Here is a 19,693-nt window from a genome sequence, read left to right as displayed (position 1 = left end):
GTTTTCATAGATAGGATTTGACCTTTCGATATGTCAGATGCAAATTCGCAGTCAGGAGCAAAGAAAATAAAAGAATGGTCTCTGTGTGTGTGTGTGTGTGTGTGTGTGTGTGTGTGTTTGGTGAGGAAAGACTGAAGTAACTGATGGGTGAAACAGATAGAGGATCACCGTCATGGCCAGCCAGCCTGAGATTAGCATTGCAGAGGAGATTTGGGGTGGGGGGGTGTTCTTGTCGAGCCTGCCTCCTGCTTAATGGAAACTAGTCAACTGCACCACTCCAAGCTGCAAAAAAAAAAAAAAAAAGAAGATTGGATTCTAACACCTGAAACTTTGCAGTCTCTCTGTGTGTGTGTGTGTGTGTGTGTGTGTGTGTGTGTGTGTGTGTGTGTGTGTGTTTGTCCTTGTGTTTCTCTGCACTCTCTCACACACACACACACACACACGTGCACTATGCAAACACACAACATCTGGTCTGGATATGATCCCTCTCCATTGCATTATTGATTTCCCTAAAGCGCCACCCAGGCGCATGCACCACGCCACGTCCCGTCTTCCCTTCCCCATTCTCAAATCTTAGAAAAGACTCCACGGCCCCCTCATCACGCCCCCCTCAACACGCCCCCCTCATCACGGCCCCCTCATCACGCCCCCCTCAACACGCCCCCCTCAACACGCCCCCCTCATCACGCCTCATCAAGACTCCACAGCTCACTCATCATGCCCCCCTCTCCTGGCGTGTCCCAAACAGTACTCACACTCTCCAGGCTACATCCTAGAAAAGACTCCTAGACACCTAGATATTGGATGTTACTTTCTGTCAATTCCCACAAGTTCCACAAGAGACCTGCTAGGCGGGGGAATATGGGGCGGCGGTGTGTTGTTCTGTGACGTGACCGAAAACTCTCAACCTTTAATAGCTTTCATTAACCATCACCAAGCCTCTGTGTCTTCTGTTGCATGTAGCGCTAATTGAGGCAATTTGTTCCTCTCATTGCAGTCACGTCACTTTTTTTGTTAATTGGAGGACAAACAACTGAAGGGTCTGAACCCTTGGCTGTTTGATCTCCTTTCGAGAAGCTACGGAGCGCCTAGAAAGCTCTGTTTAGGGTGTCTGTTTTAAGGCAGCCAACCACTTTGATGATCGTTTTATTTATTTATTTTAGTTAACATCCGCTTTGCAATGTGATGAGGAAAGAGGGTGGGGGGGTCAAGGAATACGCACCACGCCGCTTTTGAAGTTCCTAATGAGAAACACAGACAAGAAGAATCCAGTGATGCCTCGTTGAGGTTTCATTCCTCTCATGCTGATTTTTTAATTTTTTATTTACTTCATTATTTATTTTTTCAAGCGACTACGGCTACGAGAGGCGAAGTGACGGGAAGTGCTCCCCCGCCTTTTGGTTCCTCCCGTCGTCGATGACGAGGAGCTGCACCACGGCGAACAGCTTCCTCAACAGCACAGGGTGAGTCACACTCCTCAATGGACATGGAATCTATGGACGGATAGATGTGAATGAACGATTATTAATTATACCCCAAATATGATGATCGATGGAAAGTTGGATGGACGAAAAAGATGTTTAGATGAATAAATGGGTGAATTAATTAATGATAATACTTCATGATAGATTAATATTTAACCAATGAGGTTTGTTTATTTTTTCTGTCCCTCTCTTTTTCTCTTTTTGTTGCACTAGCTACAGGAAGGTTGTGACCAATAACTGCACAGGTGGAGTGGTGGACCTGTTCACAGCACACAGGCAGCCATGCCCCCGCCAGGCCCCTAGGGGGCTCCACCTGGTCACAAGCGATGGCACCCTCACCGCTACCGTCAACAGCAACGTCACTTTCCTGGTGTTTCTGGAAGAGGTGGGTCACACGTACAATACACAGAGGCTATCAAGAGTGCGTTAGTGTTAGAGTTTAAATTGTTTTGGGGATTGTTATACCTGGTTTCAGCATAGCAGCATTCGTTGTTCATGCATTATAGGCCATTACGGTCATTTATACATATGTTTACGTTTGGCTCTGAGCATTGCGTTGATTCATTGTGTAAAACTGGACCATCGCATTGGCAGTTTCTTCAAGGTTCATTTTTAGGATTATTTATGTAAATGTATCACTAGGGGTTGTTTTGATAGGATATAACGAGCACACCAAACTTGACGAATAGACCGGAAAGTAGTTCGGACTTTCAACGTGGAGGCGCCCTCTGAGCTTGACGCTCAGAGAAATGGCCTACCTGACTGTAAGAAGGTGTTGGCATTTATACCATTCAGTCAGGTGGGAGAATACAGGGGAGGTGTGGTCTTATGTTTAAGTTATAGGGTGTGGTCAGAAGGGGAGACAATGGGTGATTTCACCTACCATAGGGGAGCTGGTCCTCTGAAGAGAAGAGGGGGTGAGGACAGAGGGCAAACAACCTGAATCTCAAATGCCATTTGCTAAGATGAATGTGAATGACAGAGTACATAACCAGAGATATGGCCTACAGAGTAAGATATACAAAATAATCTAAGCAATTAGTTTGTGTATGACACAACAGGCAAACAGTAGTATTCAATTCGACCTGTTTCAATCACATCTTGTGTTGATTGGCCGACTTCCTTAATTGTATCAGTCTGTTTAAGTCTTTCTTTAACTTTAATTATACCTCATTAAATTCTTAATTATACCTTTAAATCGCACCTAATTATTACCCGAACACAAGGTCTTCCATGCTGTTAATCCTGTCTATTTAATGATTTTTACTGACATTTAATATTTTTTTTCCCAACATTAGTTGAAAACATCAAATCATTAGTGGCTTTTTCGCCTGCATCTCCAGATTCCCTGATCCCCCCCATAGACACAATCTCATAGCAGGCGGTTTGCAGCGATCCATCCTTCAGCATGCGCGTGTCGTCTCCGACGTGACATTTACCTTGGGCGTGAGCAAATGTCACGCACCTGTGAAATGGCACGCTGACACGCTGTCCCCTCTATACCCCCATCACCCCCACCCCCCCTTTACCGCAGGGCTCCGGCTCCCGCACCACTATCATGCTAGACTTTGGCAACGGCAACACCGTCACCTACTCCAACATCAGCACGGTGGAGGACGGCATCAAGCACGTGTACAGGAGCGTGGGCATCTACCGCGTGGCGGCCACCGCCAGGAACGACCTGGGCGTGGAGACCGTGGTGCTGTATCTGCACGTGAGCTGTGAGTGATGACTAATAAGCACGCGTGCACAGAGACCTGTGGATGTGTCCTTGGGCACAAATTGAAACACACAGGCGCACAAACAGGCACTGGGGACTTTTGTGTCGATACAAATGAATAGATGTACATGACGTGTGAAAGACCTAAGCAAACTACAGAGAGATAGAGAGAGAGAGAGAAGGAGAGAGAGAGAGAGAGAGAGAGAGAGAGAGAGAGAGAGATCTTGGAACAATCTGTGATCAGAGACAGTGGTGCTGTGTCTTCGTGTGACAAATGAGTACTTAAAAACACTCTAAAACACACACACACACACACACACACACACACACACACACACAAACACAAAGCACCCAGGGACAGTTTTATGCTTCCCAAATAGATAGTTATGCATACACTCAAGTGTGAATGACCTATCCCTTCAAGCACACACACGAAATCCCAACAATCTGTGGTCAGAGACGATGGTGCTGTGTCTTCATGTGACATGAGTCCTCACAAACACACACACACAGACACACAGACAGACAGACAGACAGACAGACAGACAGACAGACAGACACACACACACACACACACACACACACACACACACACACACACACACACACACACACACACACACACACACACACACACACACACACAGAGCGTCCCTGTCCCCGGGGTTCTCCACAGTGGCAGATGCAATAGCAGTGAGTTATTGATCGGGGAGCACAAAGCCTTCCAATCTGTCAATCCTGCCGTGCCAGAGAGGTAAATAAGGCCAGAACGGCTCCCGCATGCCAGCCATGAAAAATAACACACAGATGGCACAGACTCCCAGAGTGGAATATGTATTTTTTTTTTTTTGCATAGTGTTGCTTTTCATCTCTCTGTCTCCTCTTCCCTCTCTCTTCATCTCTCTCTCTCCATCTCTCTCTGTCCTTCTATCTGCTTCTGACTCTCTTCATCTCTCTCTCCATCTCTCTCTTTCTCTGTCTCTGCTTCTGACTCTCTTCATCTCTCTCTCTCCATCTCTCTCTTTCTCTGTCTCTGCTTCTGACTCTCTTCATCTCTCTCTTTCTCTCTCTCTTTTCTCCCCCTCTCTCCATCTCTCTCTTCATCTCTTTCTAGCAGTAGCCCTCTGGGTTTGCTTGCAAGTCATTCAGGGTTTGTTTGCATGTAATTTTGGGTGGGCTCGCATGTCACTTTCTAACTTTGTCAACTAAACTTTTGTATTTCTCGTGTGGTGTTTTTTCTTCACCCTCTCTCCACTGTTGTTGCTCCTTCCTCCTCCCCCCCTCCCATGACTGAACAGGTCCGCTGGAACACATCCACCTCTCGGCTCCCTTCGTGGCCGTGAAGAACAAAGAAGTGAACCTGACGGCCGTGCTGTGGCCCAGCCAGGTGGGCACCGCCACCTACATCTGGTGGCTCGGCAACAACAGCGAGGTGAGCACGACGACGCGCCGTTCGCGCCATCTTCCGGTCGAGTTCATCATCATCAGACAGACGTGACCGCATCATAGACGCCATACGCTGTGACACGTCATGACAGTCATACACACAGTCATGACAGTCAGTGCCCGGTGATGTAAGAGTCATGTTGGCATGAATTTTCGAAGAAATATCTGATGCAATGACAGCATATTTTTAATTAACATAAGCTGATGTGCCACAAAAAATTCCTGAGGACTGTCATTTCAGTTACCATCAGTGAGAACATGACACAGCCATACAATTTGACACAGACTGTCTTGATGATTAATTGTAGGCTTAGGGACACTGTCATAACATGTTTATGACATGAGTACACCAGCCTTATGACATAAGACTTCTGAGAGCAAGAAGTTTTAAGATGGTTTCTTAAATACTTAGGCAGCTGCAATGGATGGGGATGGTAGGAGGTGGGTTAACTGAACGGAGTCGAGGCTTGTAACAAAATCGTTTCCCTGGAGACTTAGATGAGAACTGAAGCCCCTTGAAGCTTTATGGATGGCCAGTCTGTGAGCACAGTATGTGAATCTGAGGACCAAACACACACACACTCTCACACACACACACACACACACACACAGAGAGAGAGAGAGAGAGAGAGAGAGAGAGAGAGAGAGAGAGAGAGAGAGAGTCTCATTCTAAAGATGGGGTTTTATTCTCAAGATAGCTTGTTGAAGTATTTTTAGATGGTCAGTCTATGTACAGCGAGGGACAGAAAGAGTGATAGAGAGAGAGAGAGGGACAGAAAGAGTGATAGAGAGAGAGAGAGAGAGAGAGAGAGAGAGAGGGGGAAAGAGAGGAAGACCTTGAGCAGGGTCTCGTTCTAAAGATAGCAGCTCCACCTTCACTTGCTCCCTTGGACTCTGGCAATGCAGAGGCTCCCGCTAGCCTGTCAGTGAACTGGGACAGCGGCGCCCGTTAGCAGTGCCTGTCAGTGAACTGGGACAGCGGATCCTGCACTTTCTCACACTGAAAGAAGGCACCGCTCAGATACTGTACACTGTTTATTAATAATGATCTCTCATACACGCAGAATTAGAAGAGTGTAGACCCAACACTCCCATTTCCAGCAACTGAACTTTTGGTGTTAAACACAGCAGAGAGGAATACTGAGAGGAATGATTTTTTCACTAAATAACTTATAGCCGGAAGATGCATTAGTGTGCTGACTAGCACCAAGGTGTCACCAAGATCTCTATCAAAGACAGAAGTTCTGAGCACAGAAGAAATAGCAGTTGTTGGCATTGTAGTCTTTCTATACAAAGATGGCCACCACTGAGGGGAACAGGAGGCAATAATTACCGAAAAGAGCAGTGACTGACACACTAATATAGACTGAGCAGTAGATGTGTGTGTGTGTGTGTGTGTGTTTGTGTGTGTTTTAGACACTGTGTGAAGGGAGGAGAGAGGCAGAGGGGGGATAGCAGAGTTCCATCTCTGTAGTGCAAATTAAGCCGACTTAAGTGGTTAACCAAGCTGACAAGGGACACCCATGGGATCCATTCTATGTAAACAACCACACTGCCACACACACACACCCACACACACACAGACACACACAGACACACACACACACACACACACGCTAATAGGCACACACACGCGCACACACACACGCTCGCACGCACGCACGCACGCTCGCACGCACGCACACACACGCGAACACATGCACACACGCACACACGCACACACGCACACACACCATACTGGGAACACACTTAAATACTGAATGCTGAATAGTCTTCTCTGTATCTTTTTTTCCTTTTTCCAATATTTCCTTTCATGCTCTTTTCTCCATCTCTTCTCACATAATATCCACTATAAACATGCAAGCACACACACACAAACACACAATCACACACACACACACACACACACATTGTCTCTCTCTCGGTCCCCCCCCCCACCCCCCCTAGGTCCCGTCTGCCAGCATCCTCAACTGTACACACACAGACGGTATAAACACAAGACTCACTCTCATTACTTTACAATGCAGCCAGTGATTACCCTGGATGGAAGCGTCGCCTTCACCTTCTCCAGGGAAGGAACCAACGTTGTCACGGTGCAGGTGTCCGCTGGGAACATCATCCTGCAGGACAGGAAGATCATCGCCGTCCACGGTGAGCATGTCCCCCTGACTCTCCCTAGCATTTGGAAACGCAGACCAACAGTTCAACACCAGAAATCCAACTGTTACATGTAACAGAAGTGCTGAGTTTTCCCATTGGCCGTATTGAACTGATCCTTAGTAGCTCATATACTCTTGTGTGTTGTCTGTCTAAAAGAAGACAACGGATTGAAAAATGACACAAACTAGATTTGGATTGAGGGTAGAAATCGGGAATCTTACAAATATCTCTCAGTTTAAAAGAAAGGCTTAATTAATACAACTCCAGCCATTCACCTAGGACCTGGCCCTGTTCATGTTCAGACCGACACCGCCGCTAACTTATACAATTTGTTTTATAACTTTTTGATAAAATAGAGACCTTACTTGACTTTCTGTGCTCCACAATGGGGGTACATCTGCAACAGAAATCAACGAAATCAAAGCCCATTGCATTTCCACAAAACAAAACAAAAACAAACCATCAAAGCAAATCTCTTTCTATCTATCTCTGATTAATAACATCCTCAGAGTACTTCAAGTCCCATCTCCTGGCTTTCTCTGCCAACCTGGACGAGCACAACCCAGACGTGGCCGAATGGAGACTGGACGTCAGCCGGGTCATTAGGAACTCTGTGATTCAAGTGAGTTTGTTCAAAGCACTGCTCGGAGCTTGTTTACTTTGATTTCTTTTTCTTCCCCCTTTCTCTTTTGCCTTCCTCCTCCTTCATCCCATTAAAGAATGCTGAAGAACCCCCTTACAATCCATCCTATCCATTCAATCCATCTAATCCACACACCCCCCTGAGGCCTTCTTCTGATCTTCTCGACTGATTGCTCTGTTCCTCTCGGACAAAAAACAGAAAGGTGAAATTAGATTTTCGACTTTGTGATGCAGTGAGGGCTTCTCCGGTGGCCAACAACGGCGCACATTTCTGTCATGCATGGGGGATTTAGTCAGAGATGGGAGTGAAGTAGTTTTATGTTTTATGTAGTGGCGAGGCTCAAAAAAGTGAAATCTCTTCATTTTCGCAGTCAGCTTGTATAATTTAAGATAGGCGAGTGCATGTTCGTTTGGAGCAGAGGGGAAAAGGAAGTGTCCAAAAAGATCAATCTCTTTTTGACTGGTGACACACAGGGACAGATGCTGCAGACAGACAATCCACTTCATGGTGACGTTGGGCCTGAGAGTTGAAAACACACTCAATCACAGACAGACACACAGTCTCTTTCTCAAACAACAATTACACACACACACAATCCTCAACCTAAAAAGCTGCACATAAGGTATCAACTTCATAGAAGCACATGCATTTCTACCCAAATGGGAAATAACAAACATGAAAATAAACAAACAAAAAAATAAACAAATACATAAAAACATATACGCTCTATAACAACACATAAATAAAACCGAAAAAAAAATCTAAAAGCCCAACGACTGTGTTAATGCACACATAGCCCGTGGCAAGCTGTGCATGACATTACTTTGGAGGCCTTGTGAGAGAGCCAGCCTGTGTGTGTGTGTGTCTGTGTGTGTGTGTGTGTGTGCGTGTGTGCGTGTGTGTGTGAGCCAGCCTACATAATGCATTCTGAGGACTCATAATGTGTGCGGTTGACCCAGTCCCATAAGTCAGAGGTCTTTTTCCTTTTCCGAGAGCTGCTATTGCTTTGGGCTGGTGCTTAGCTAAATGGGCCGGTTCAGTGTGGGAGCCGAGCAGACTGGGAAGGGCTCTCTGTCTCACCTCTCCTTCCCTCTCTCTCTTTCTCCCATGAGGGTTTGTTTCCTTTGTGTCTGTCTTTATTTGGTCCTTTCTCTATCTACTCTACTACTTTCTCTATCTGTTCATTTACTTGATAGTATTGGATTTTATTTCATCCTCTCAGCTGGCTTTCCCTCTTTTATTCCGTTGTGTGTGTTTGCTCTTCCTTCACCTCCCTCTCTCTTTCTTCCTCTCTCTCTCCCTCTCTCTCTGTCTTTCCTCCTCTCACCTCTCCTTTCCTCTATCTCTCTCTCTCTCTCTCTCTCTCTTTCGCCATCTCTCTCTTACCTCTCCTTTCCCCTCTCTCGCTCTCTCTCCCTTTCTGTCCTTTCCTCTCTCTCTCTCTCACCTCTCCTTTCCTCTCTCTATCTCTCCCTCCACAGGCCACTGGTATCAACCGGGAGCTGCTGCTGGTGACCGTTTTGCCAGGGCTCCCTACCACCGCAGAGTTATTCCTGCTGCCGGATAAACGCGTCACCGAGGGGAAGCCAGAGAAGACCTCCGCACACCTGGATGAGGTCAGTGAGGGGACGAGGGGGTCGACCCCCCTCCAAAACACACACACGGGACGAGACTTCCAACAGCATTGTTGTACAGCAACCACCCGCAGAACAGAAAGAGACAGACTGACTGCAGAAAGAGAGATTGGTTCATTTGATGGATGGCCATAACACCAAGCTTTTTGTGACAAATACACCCCACGGCCCGGTCCAATTTAAAGCATGGCAGACCTTTCCATAATGACAGCCAGCATTCTGCACAACCCCCACATCGTACATTATAGACCACTATATTACTGCGAAGCAGCTTCATAGGGTTGCATTCTAATACTAGGGGACAAAAATGTCATTTTAAAGGGACAGCATTATATTGTTCATGATATGGAACCGTTTCAGTTACTGTGACTTCATTGGACATCTTCTGGAGGTGTAGGTGTCCAGAGTGTCCAGAGAAACACGACCTTACAGTCCTAGCCTGTAGCGTTGTGATACTGTGGCTTATGTCCCTCTGCAGTGTCACAGTAGTATCTTCAGTAATGTATTAGGAGCCTGTGTGATATCAAATGCAAAATGACCTGGCAGAAGCCTGTCTTGATTGATAATTTCTGCTTCAGTGGATCAAAAACCTTGTTTGAAAATAAATTAATAATCAAAGGTGTTGCAAGAGTTTCATCTTGCTTCCAGCATATGTCAATATTGGCCCACATAAACGTTCCGCTTCCGCAGAGATTTAATATCATAGAACACTGAAGCTCATCAGCGCCTTGATACACCGCCAAAGTCAAGTACCGCCCTGAAAGAGAGCCAGCTGCTGGGTGCACAAAAATCGTCTACTCTAGTCACCACTTTTAAGCATCACAGGTCGGCGTAGGGAAGTTTTTCCTGTCTTTGAGTAACTGAGAGAGATGAAAAATAACACAAAAAGGTGCCGGGAACGTTCGATCAGGCTTCTGCTATTACGACATCTGTGCTGACCATTTGACTGTAGCCGAGTGGCAATCAAAGGTTGTTTGTTCCGAAGTCTTTTCAGAACCTGGAGACATAAAATACCTAGTACTTACCTAGTCTTGTGTTAGTCACTCACTCGCAGTTCATTTCAAGACCATACTTTCCAGAGACTTCTTTATATATATACAGCCGCGGAAAAAATTAAGAGACCACTTCAAAATTATCAGTTTCTCTGGTTTTACTATTTATTGGTATGTGTTAAAGTAAAATGTACATTTTAGTTTTATTCTATAACCTACTGGCAACATTCCTACCAAATTTCAAATAAAAATATTGTCATTTAGATCATTTATTTGCAGAAAAATGACAATTGGTCAAAATAGCAAAAATGATGCAGTGTCTTCAGATCTCGAATAATGCAAAGAAAACAAGCTCATATTCATTTTTAAACTACACAATACTAATGCTTACACTTAGGAAGAGTTCAGAAATCAATATTTGGTGGAATAACCTTGATTTAAAATCACAACTTTCATGTGTCTTGGCATGCTCTCCACCAGTCTTTCACATTGCCGTTGGGTGACTTTATGCTACTCCTGGCGCAAGAATTCAAGCAGCTCGGCTTCTTTTCATGGCTTGTGACCTTCCATCTTCCTCTTTATCACATTTCAGAGGTTATTTATGGGATTCAGGTCTCGAAATTGGGCTGGCCATGACAGGGTCCTGATCTGGTGGTACTCCATCCACACCTTTACTGGCCTGGCTGTGTGGCATGGAGCATTGCCCTGCTGGAAAAAACACTTCTCAGAGTTGGGGAACATTGTCAGAGCAAAAGGAAGCAAGTTTTTCTTCCGGGACAACGTTGTACTTTGCCTGGCTGAGGTTTGTAAAAGACCATAAGGATTGAAAAAGCGGACTGGAGGTTCTTCTTAGTTCGTCTTCTCTGATGAGTCCGATTTCACAGTAGGTGCAAGACTCTCTGGCTTGTAGGCCTCTCCAGGTCTCCGTCTAACCATCAGCCGACCATGTGTTGGGCAAAGCTGAAAATTGGACTCATCAGAGAAGACGAACTAGAAGACCCTCCAGTCCGCTTTTTTCAATCCTTATGGTCTTTTACAAACCTCAGCCAGGCAAAGTACAACGTTGTCCCAGAAGAAAAACTTGCTTCCTTTAGCTCTGACAATGTTCCCCAACTCTGAGAAATGTTTTTTCCAGCAGGGCAATGCTCCATGCCACACAGCCAGGCCAGTAAAGGTGTGGATGGAGTACCACCAGATCAGGACCCTGTCATGGCCAGCCCAATTTCGAGACCTGAATCCCATAAAAAACCTCTGAAATGTGATCAAGAGGAAGATGGATGGTCACAAGCCATGAAAAGAAGCCGAGCTGCTTGAATTCTTGCGCCAGGAGTAGCATAAAGTCACCCAACGGCAATGTGAAAGACTGGTGGAGAGCATGCCAAGACACATGAAAGTTGTGATTTTAAATCAAGGTTATTCCACCAAATATTGATTTCTGAACTCTTCCTAAGTGTAAGCATTAGTATTGTGTAGTTTAAAAATGAATATGAGCTTGTTTTCTTTGCATTATTCGAGATCTGAAGACACTGCATATTTTTTGCTATTTTGACCAATTGTCATTTTTCTGCAAATAAATGATCTAAATGACAATATTTTTATTTGAAATTTGGTAGGAATGTTGCCAGTAGGTTATAGAATAAAACAAAAATGTACATTTTACTTTAACACATACCAATAAATAGTAAAACCAGAGAAACTGATAATTTTGAAGTGGTCTCTTAATTTTTTCCGCGGCTGTATATATATTTATATATATATATATATATTTCAGAATGTAAGAGCTGTCCGCTCACTCTTCAGAGCTCATATGAAGGGTTCCCGCTGAGGAAACGAGTGCCATGAAGGACTTGTCTCAGTCCTGATGTTAGTCATGTTCCAAGTGCTTGCAGTATGTCAGATTATACCTTTCGACTGTGTGCATGATTATGAGCGACACGTCAGATGGCTGTCGCGCTCTTCTAGCCTAAGATTAATTTTTTTGGCCTGGGTCTTGTGTGATTGCGCGCGCTAACAGCATGCTTTTCCCTCCTCCCTACCCATAAAGCCATGCAATGAATTTTCATTCAAGGTTGGCGTCTTGAAGGTGCAATGTGTTTGAAGCTCATTAAGTCGAATAAAAGATGTACTGACCCTGATACAACAGTGAGAATAAGTAATTATTCATGGAACAGTCTATTAGCCCACCCCCACGATTAATTTGCTAAATGAGGCGGCTCAAATTAATGAAGCCAGCCTGTAAAATCAAATAAATTCAGAGAGGAAGACAAACAAACTGGTGCATTTGACAGTGAGCCTAAACCGACTGGCTATGGGTACATTTCTTTTGGCATACAAAACATGAGGGTTTATGCAGTTTGAACAAGAGATCCAATCAAGAGACATTAAAAAATACAATTAAAAAAAGAATACAATACAAGAATGCTTTTAATCAGATTGTTGTTCCGCAGTATACCTAACATACCTAGGGAGCATGTTTTTTTTTTTTTTAACCCTTTTGGCCTAGACTGACCTGTGGACTGTGGAACAGTTTATCATAGCCAGGGGAGGGCAGAGTATGTCTACAAAACCAGCGAAACACTTTGGGTCAATTGCTCCATCCTTAGCTTAGCTGCATTTCAGACATTAATGAGATTTTTAAATTGCATGTGGCAAAACGAATCACTTGGCTCATTGTTGTTTAGCAACCACCTGTGTGCAATGTAGTTTTAGGGAGAGATTAAAACATATAAGACACTTATAAAACATTATGAGCCTGTCAGTAAAGATAACAAGCGGTTTATTTTGACATTAATTGTGCTTAACTTGTCTCACTTTGTATTTTATCAACCAATGTGTATCTTACTAGGTGTGGCCTCTGAGTTTCTAAGGGGAATGTGAATTCAGTAGTCATCAGCAGTATGTTCATCCTGTTGAGGTATTAGAAGGTTTTGATTTTCAGACACTGAAAAATATAAATGAATGGGATACATTTGCTGAAACAAAGAAAGGGGATAGAGGCAACTCTCAGAAGTATTGGAGCAAAATTGGAATCATTATCATTTCTCTTATGTCTAGAGAAAAAAGTTTCATGTTTCACACACACACATTCCTGCTGTCCCATTAACAAAGGCTAATCTCCGGTTCGTCACTAACTGTGGCTCTTGTTGGCCCTTGTACAGCTCTCTGAGGTGGTGTTAGGAGCCCTGAATCAGAACCTGGTGCAGTTTATCCTAAGACCAGGAGTCCAGATCACCGTCTACGCTGAACACTTATCAGCCGGTGAGTCCCAGTTCAATTTCAGCTTGAGGTTATGGGTCATTGGGAGACCATTGTTTTCAGTTTCATGTTTGACTTCCCTGACATTTTCTTTAATTGAAAAAAAAAACTTGAAAAACGCTATCCTTCAAATAGTCTTCGCTAAGAAATATACCATACCTGAGATGAAAAGCATTTATAGCAGTATGCTCACATGTCATCAGTTCTAATTTGTGTAGTGACTTGTGCTATGGTATATTTACGTAGATGCATTTTCTCAGGCTCAGGGATTAATTGACCTTCATTTTCTTTTGTTAACCATTTAGCAAAAACGCCATGAAGCCCTGGCAACTCATATTTAATGGTTTCCGTCCTTTTTCCTCAAGGTCTAGCACACCACCCTGAGTGTGTGTGTGTGTGTGTGTGTGTGTGTGTGTGTGTGTGTGTGTGTGTGTGTGTGTGTATTCCCTGATAAGAAGGTGTTTGTTAATCACATGGATAGTAACAAGCCCTTGGGCTTTTGTGGATAAGACTTCAATTTCAAACAAACTTCTGGCCAGAAGGAACCATTCAGCCAGAATTGAAAAGGGTCTATTTTTCTTAACCCGCCCAGCACCTGTTTTGTAATTTTTTTCTATGCACCTACAGTGCCCCTAGTGGACACCAGCGAGAACCACAGCGGTTGGGCCATGCTGATGCTCCTGTCTCTGGTGGTGGTGGGTCTGGCCGTGTTTGTCATCTATAAATTCAAGAGGTAACGTGCTCCGCCCATTTTGTCTCATTCCATTACCCATCAGCCCCGCCTGCCCTCTCAGCCTCAGTGCACATCCCACCTCCGACTGTGGCGCTAGCACGTTAGCGCCGGCCACGATAGCCACACTTCCCCCCTCTCTCCTAGTGAGGCAGTCCTCCAAACATGCACCTCTCTGAGAGAGAGAGAGAGAGAGAGAGAGAGAGACTAATGGGGAAATGCCATTCAGACAACATCAATATTTACCTCTTCAGCTTTACCACGATGACCTTTGTGAAATGCTAAATGAGATCGGTTGAGCCCAGCTCACTCTTAAATACCAATTTAGACCAAATCTTTTGAAGAGCGAAGGGGAAGAAACAAGGAGAGGCGTCATCAAGTACACAGAGAGTAAATAAAGCCAATAAAAGCTCTTGAACAACAGGCTAGCCTCTTTCCCTCGTGCTTGCACTCTCTCTCTCTCTCTCTCTCTCTCTCTCTCTCTCTCTCTCTCTCTGATTGGATTGTTCTCTATCCATGTTTCTTCTGGTGTCATAAAGAAATGATTTATATTATAATAGGTTTAACACATTTTGCTGAGCGGCATTAAAGACGAATAAAAAAACAAGCCGTGTGGGAGGTGTGCTTTTTTATAACCATATGTGCACATTGAGCTGAGAGGCAAAGAGTCTGTTAATGATGATTCATTTCATGCATTGGGATCCTCCCTGCTCTTTCTTAGGTGCCCCCCCCTCTCCCTCCCTCTCCATCTCGCTCACCTGGACCGTAAGGCTTTATCCTTGTCTCATTGTAATTCTTTCCTCAAGGAAGATCCCAGGCCTCAGAGTCTCATCACAGATGCAGAACGAAAAAGAACAAGAAATGATCCAGAGCCCGGTCCCTTATTAGCTCCAACATTGGAATCAGGTGAGCCCAGCCCCAACCATTATGGGGGTGGAGTCCAGAAGTCTTAAAGGGCACCATCCCTTTTTGGAGGGGGAGAATTCACCATCTCACATTGGCCCTCATTCTCGATCTTTTTCTGTAATTCTTCAGAAATGTTTCTTGCACGACTTCGCAAAAACAACGTAAGAGAAACGCTTCCGCTGCATTCCCGCACGCTTGAAAATGTGTTCATAAGCAGCCGAAGTCTTCTCAGCTGTGTTCCTTCCGATTAGTTTCTTAGATTGATGCGCGTTCTCATGAAAGTGGATTTGCATACATACACGCCCCGCCAGCTCCTTATTAGGGCACGCAGCCATTAACCAAGTGTGCTGTCGGATTTTCCCAAATCCACACGAAAGCAACTCGTAACAGGTGTTTATTAATACGATGGAGATATTTTCTTACGTTGAACTTCCGAAGTCCGTAAAACACATTTAAGAAGTCACTTTAAAAAAACAAAAATCGAAAAATGGCTACCATAGGTGTGCAGACAGGTCACGAGTAGGAGTATAATCGCCAGTAAGTGCAGTGACAGTTCTTAGAGATTGGGCTTAGTGTTTATTTATTTATTCACTTACATTTGCAGTCTTCGTGTACATTTACAATCACATTCAGTCATTTAGCAGACGCTTTGTCCAAAGTGAAACGTAATTGTTAATGATACAAATATTCTCGTATTTATTATTATTATAACTAGTGCAGTGCCCGTAGGAATTATGCATTCTGTAGTGTTAGCAGACGTAGGTGTAGGCTAGCTGTTGTTCAGTGCAGAACTGGGAGGATAACATGACGACGTGGCCCGACATAACTTACAGCGAGAATTGCGCGTATTAAGTGGACTCCATAGCAACAGATGGGAAAGCAATGTACAATTTGAAAGCCTCCGAGGCTTATCAATATAAGCTACCGTTGTGATTTTGATTGGCACCCAGCCGTTTATTCATACACTCTGATAGGTTTAATGAACACAGAGCAAAGGCGATCACACACAGTATCTTCCGAATGACAGCCTCTCCCAGCCAGGGTAAATCCAGACTTGGGTTTATAATATTGCAATAATGAGAAAACAAAGTCTACACACGAATTACAACAGATACATCGGGACACATCTGAAAACCTCTCATTGCGTCAGTAGATGCATGAACGCATGGTCACTGGTCTAGGCTTACCATCAACATTGAATAGAAAGCTAACTCTTATACAAATACATCAAACTATACTACTTAACATGGTAATGACAGCTGGTAACATGCGTGGCCCATACGCATCAACTTTGAAACTTAATATAAAGAAGCTTAAAAATAAACGAAACAAAATCAATCACTGTCTTTAGATTATAAAGAAGCTTAAAAATAAACTAATAGATAAAATCAATCACTGTCTTAAGATTACCTGAGCAAAAGTCTGTATCTGTTCACCAAGAAGAATTTGAATGCGGACCTCACCTCCTCCAACTGTATTCTGAACTTTGAGTGAAGGCAGGATAGTTTAATAACGCTACGCGTTTGATTGTGACGTCACTACCCATAGTGCCGACGGGACGGGAGACGATAACCCATTGTTTCATACGGGAAACGGTAAAATACAAATATCTCGAAAACTATAAATTCAAAAATCTTCAAAATCAAGGATGCACAGGTTCATGACATGCGTAAGCTACTTGCGAAATCTCATAACTAACGTATCTACCGTCAGGGAGATACGCCCTAGACAGACTGACACTCCACAAACCCACACACAGAGATTCCTGGATTTATAGATAGATTAGTTTAATCCGAGGATGTCTGTAGAGTTGACGTGAACACAATCACCAAGGGGTTCTCACAAATTCAACCGTTAACCCTTTTAACACAGAGTTTTTTCAAATGTCATTCCTCAACGCGATTCCTCAAATAACCACAAGATGGCCCGTGGAATCGCATTTGAGAAGATTCCGGCAGAGTTACGACTGCTATTTCGCATTCTGAAAGTCTTCTGAAGTTCAGAAGAAAGCACAGAAGAAAAAAATATGGAGAATGGCAAATGTTTTCCTAAATCCTGTGAAGTGGAGTTCCTTCTGAAATCCTTCTGAAAGTCTTCCCAACTGCTGTCGAGAATGAGGGCCATTGTTTTTTGCATGTTTTGCAAAGTGCAATTTGAATATATAAGGGCACATGTAATGACAGCATTTTTCCTCCATAGTGCAGCAAGCGTTCAAGTTTTCAGTGTACTCATTGAGAATGAAAAGAGATTAGCCATTAACATTGACATTGCAGTCCATCAGCTGACGCTAACCATCTGTGTGCCTCGTTCGTTCACTTCTCAGGCTCTGCTATTCCCAAAAGTTGCAAATGTGTAAATGGAAATTTGATAGACTTACGTCCCCTGAACAAAATTAAGGCCTTCTCCATCCAGGAGAGAGGAGACCAGTGTGGAACGGAGATCATGTAATTCAATGGCCTGATCCTAAATGTACTTGATCAATAACACACTGAAGAATGGAACAAATACATGTCTATGCAATTATAGTCTGTGCATTACACAAGCCTCTGCCTTTTGCCAATGTATGTAAGATGTGCATATTATCGACACTTACCTTTGTGTTGTTTTTTCAATCCTGCAGACTGACAACTTACAATCAGAAGGTTTCAGAAATCTGTCTGAAGGCAGAGAAGCACCAGGGGTAAAGGCTCTATGGTTGCTGGACAAAGTAAGCCAATGTGACTAGTTCTTGAACATCCATCTTAGGCTACATCCACACTAATACATTTTAGTTTTACAACGCCTTACTTTTGTTAACGCCGTCCATTCTATTACATACTACCTTTCGAGCCCCTGTCAGCAGAGATTTTGGCAATGCAGCTAGCCCCGTTTTAGCTTGAAAACTCTGGGGTCGCCTTTTTAATGTGGACGTCCAGAAAACATGACGCAGATACCCACATTCCTGTCTGGGTGTTATCAGTTACATGGAGCTAAAATGCTGGACAGAGATCAAAATCAAAATCTGGACAGAGATCACTTTCATTTTAAAACTTTAAAATAGCAGTTCAAAATGAAAATGCATTTTTGTCGACATAGCCTTTGTCATATTGCAAGAGGACACTGCTTTCTTGATACTGCTTAGCACAGGTTGCATTAACATCCCATGTGCTCAAATTTTAACATCTTTCTCTCTTTTTTAGGACAATCCAAACAGACAAGAGCAGAAGAAGGAAGTGAGAGACAGACTGAGAGGGGACAGAAGATCAGGACAGAGGACAGCACCTGTGGCACATGAAGACACAGATGGACATTTGCAAGCACAAAGTCTGAAAGTTCTGCATTACTCACTTCATCAGAACGATATATACCAGAACATTTCCCTGCATTGTTGGCACTGTGGTCACCGAATCCTAGCGGTTAGCGTCGCCGCATCCTACGTGGTTGACAAGGACCCTATTCTTGGCTGCTGCTGCAAGGAGTCTTCGTAAGTTGCTTTGGGACAAAATCATCATCTAAATACCAAAGCTCTGACTATTGTTTAAGTACCACCCATGATCTTTTGGGGTTTTTAACACCTTACTTGTATCAGTGGAGCTGCAGGACCTCAGCTCCATGAGGAATACAAGGCCTTCCCAAGACACAAACTAATGTATCTGAAGCCATTTGGGGAATTTTTTTAGTAATATCCAGTTCAATGTCTAATGTTATTGTTCTTAACTGTTAATTGATAATAGTGGCTAAATATTGTGTAAATATGCCATTTGGAATTCTATTTCATTAACATTATACTACTGTTACAAGAAGTCCTGTTGTGTTTTTTTCTAAATAAATTATTATTTGCAGAACACAGGTACATGTCTTTGTTTTACAGGTATGTGTCCTGAGTATAATGAAATCTAATCAAAATCAAATCAAATCAAATCAAATCAAACTTTATTTGTACGGCGCATTTCATACGCAAAGGTAACACAATGCGCCTCACAGTAGGAAAGAAGGGAAATAAGGGAGGGGGGGGTTACAAATACTTGTAAAGAGACATAGATAGATAAATAAATAAACGTTCCATAAATGTAAAATAGATACATTTTACATGATAACAGGGCATCAGGGCATCACATAACGCATGTCAACAGGGCATCACATGTCAACAGGGCATCACATGACAACAGAGCATCACATGACAACAGGGCATCACATGACAACAGGGCATCACATGACAACAGGGCATTTTGTTTTCTATTGTGTTCTGTTTGCCGGGGCCGTACATGCATCCACTCGGCAAACAGGAAACACATTTGATGTAGCGGTACTTAATTGGGGGTTACAAACACTTGTAAAGAGACACGGATTCGTAAATAAATAAATGTTTCAAATATGTTAATAATAATTATAATAATAATAATAACTAGAATGCGTTTCGTGAACGAACTGCGAGAGTGTGCTTGCTCTGTTGCGGCCATGACCGAGAGAACAAGTGCCTTGGAATTGGGGCAGGTGTCAGCTCTCCAGCTCTCCCTGCTGGATGAGCATGCACAAATGAGTATGCACAAATGAGTATTCATGAGTGAGTATGCATGAGTGAGTATGCATGAGTGAGTATGCATGAGTGAGTAAACATGAGTGAGTATGCACGAGTGAGTATGCATGAGTGAGTATGCATGAGTGAGTAAACATGAGTGAGTATGCACGAGTGAGTAAACATGAGTGAGTATGCATGAGTGAGTATGCATGAGTGAGTAAACAT

At 43.6% G+C, this 19,693-nt stretch overlaps 1 protein-coding gene across 1 annotated transcript in view; it reads left to right on the top strand.

Moving 5' to 3' along the window:
* LOC308369004 (VPS10 domain-containing receptor SorCS1-like) overlaps positions 1 to 18,270 on the top strand; it is a gene marked incomplete at its 5' end in the record, with an annotated part of 147,234 nt that extends 128,964 nt beyond the window's left edge. The window contains 12 exons of the mRNA XM_080843328.1: positions 1,350 to 1,463; positions 1,698 to 1,869; positions 3,019 to 3,205; positions 4,503 to 4,636; positions 6,678 to 6,801; positions 7,320 to 7,432; positions 8,935 to 9,069; positions 13,238 to 13,337; positions 13,962 to 14,067; positions 14,871 to 14,970; positions 17,591 to 17,677; positions 18,150 to 18,270. Of these exons, the coding sequence (XP_080699454.1) occupies positions 1,350 to 1,463; positions 1,698 to 1,869; positions 3,019 to 3,205; positions 4,503 to 4,636; positions 6,678 to 6,801; positions 7,320 to 7,432; positions 8,935 to 9,069; positions 13,238 to 13,337; positions 13,962 to 14,067; positions 14,871 to 14,952 (1,267 nt within the window). The 3' untranslated portion in view covers positions 14,953 to 14,970; positions 17,591 to 17,677; positions 18,150 to 18,270. The remainder of the gene's footprint in view (positions 1 to 1,349; positions 1,464 to 1,697; positions 1,870 to 3,018; positions 3,206 to 4,502; positions 4,637 to 6,677; positions 6,802 to 7,319; positions 7,433 to 8,934; positions 9,070 to 13,237; positions 13,338 to 13,961; positions 14,068 to 14,870; positions 14,971 to 17,590; positions 17,678 to 18,149) is intronic.
* Positions 18,271 to 19,693: the final 1,423 nt, after the last annotated feature.

Source organism: Sprattus sprattus, assembly GCF_963457725.1.
Source record: "Sprattus sprattus genome assembly, chromosome: 1".
NCBI lineage: Eukaryota > Metazoa > Chordata > Actinopteri > Clupeiformes > Clupeidae > Sprattus > Sprattus sprattus.
The sequence above is the reverse complement of the archived record's forward strand: the minus strand, read 5'-3'. Positions and strand labels throughout refer to the sequence as shown.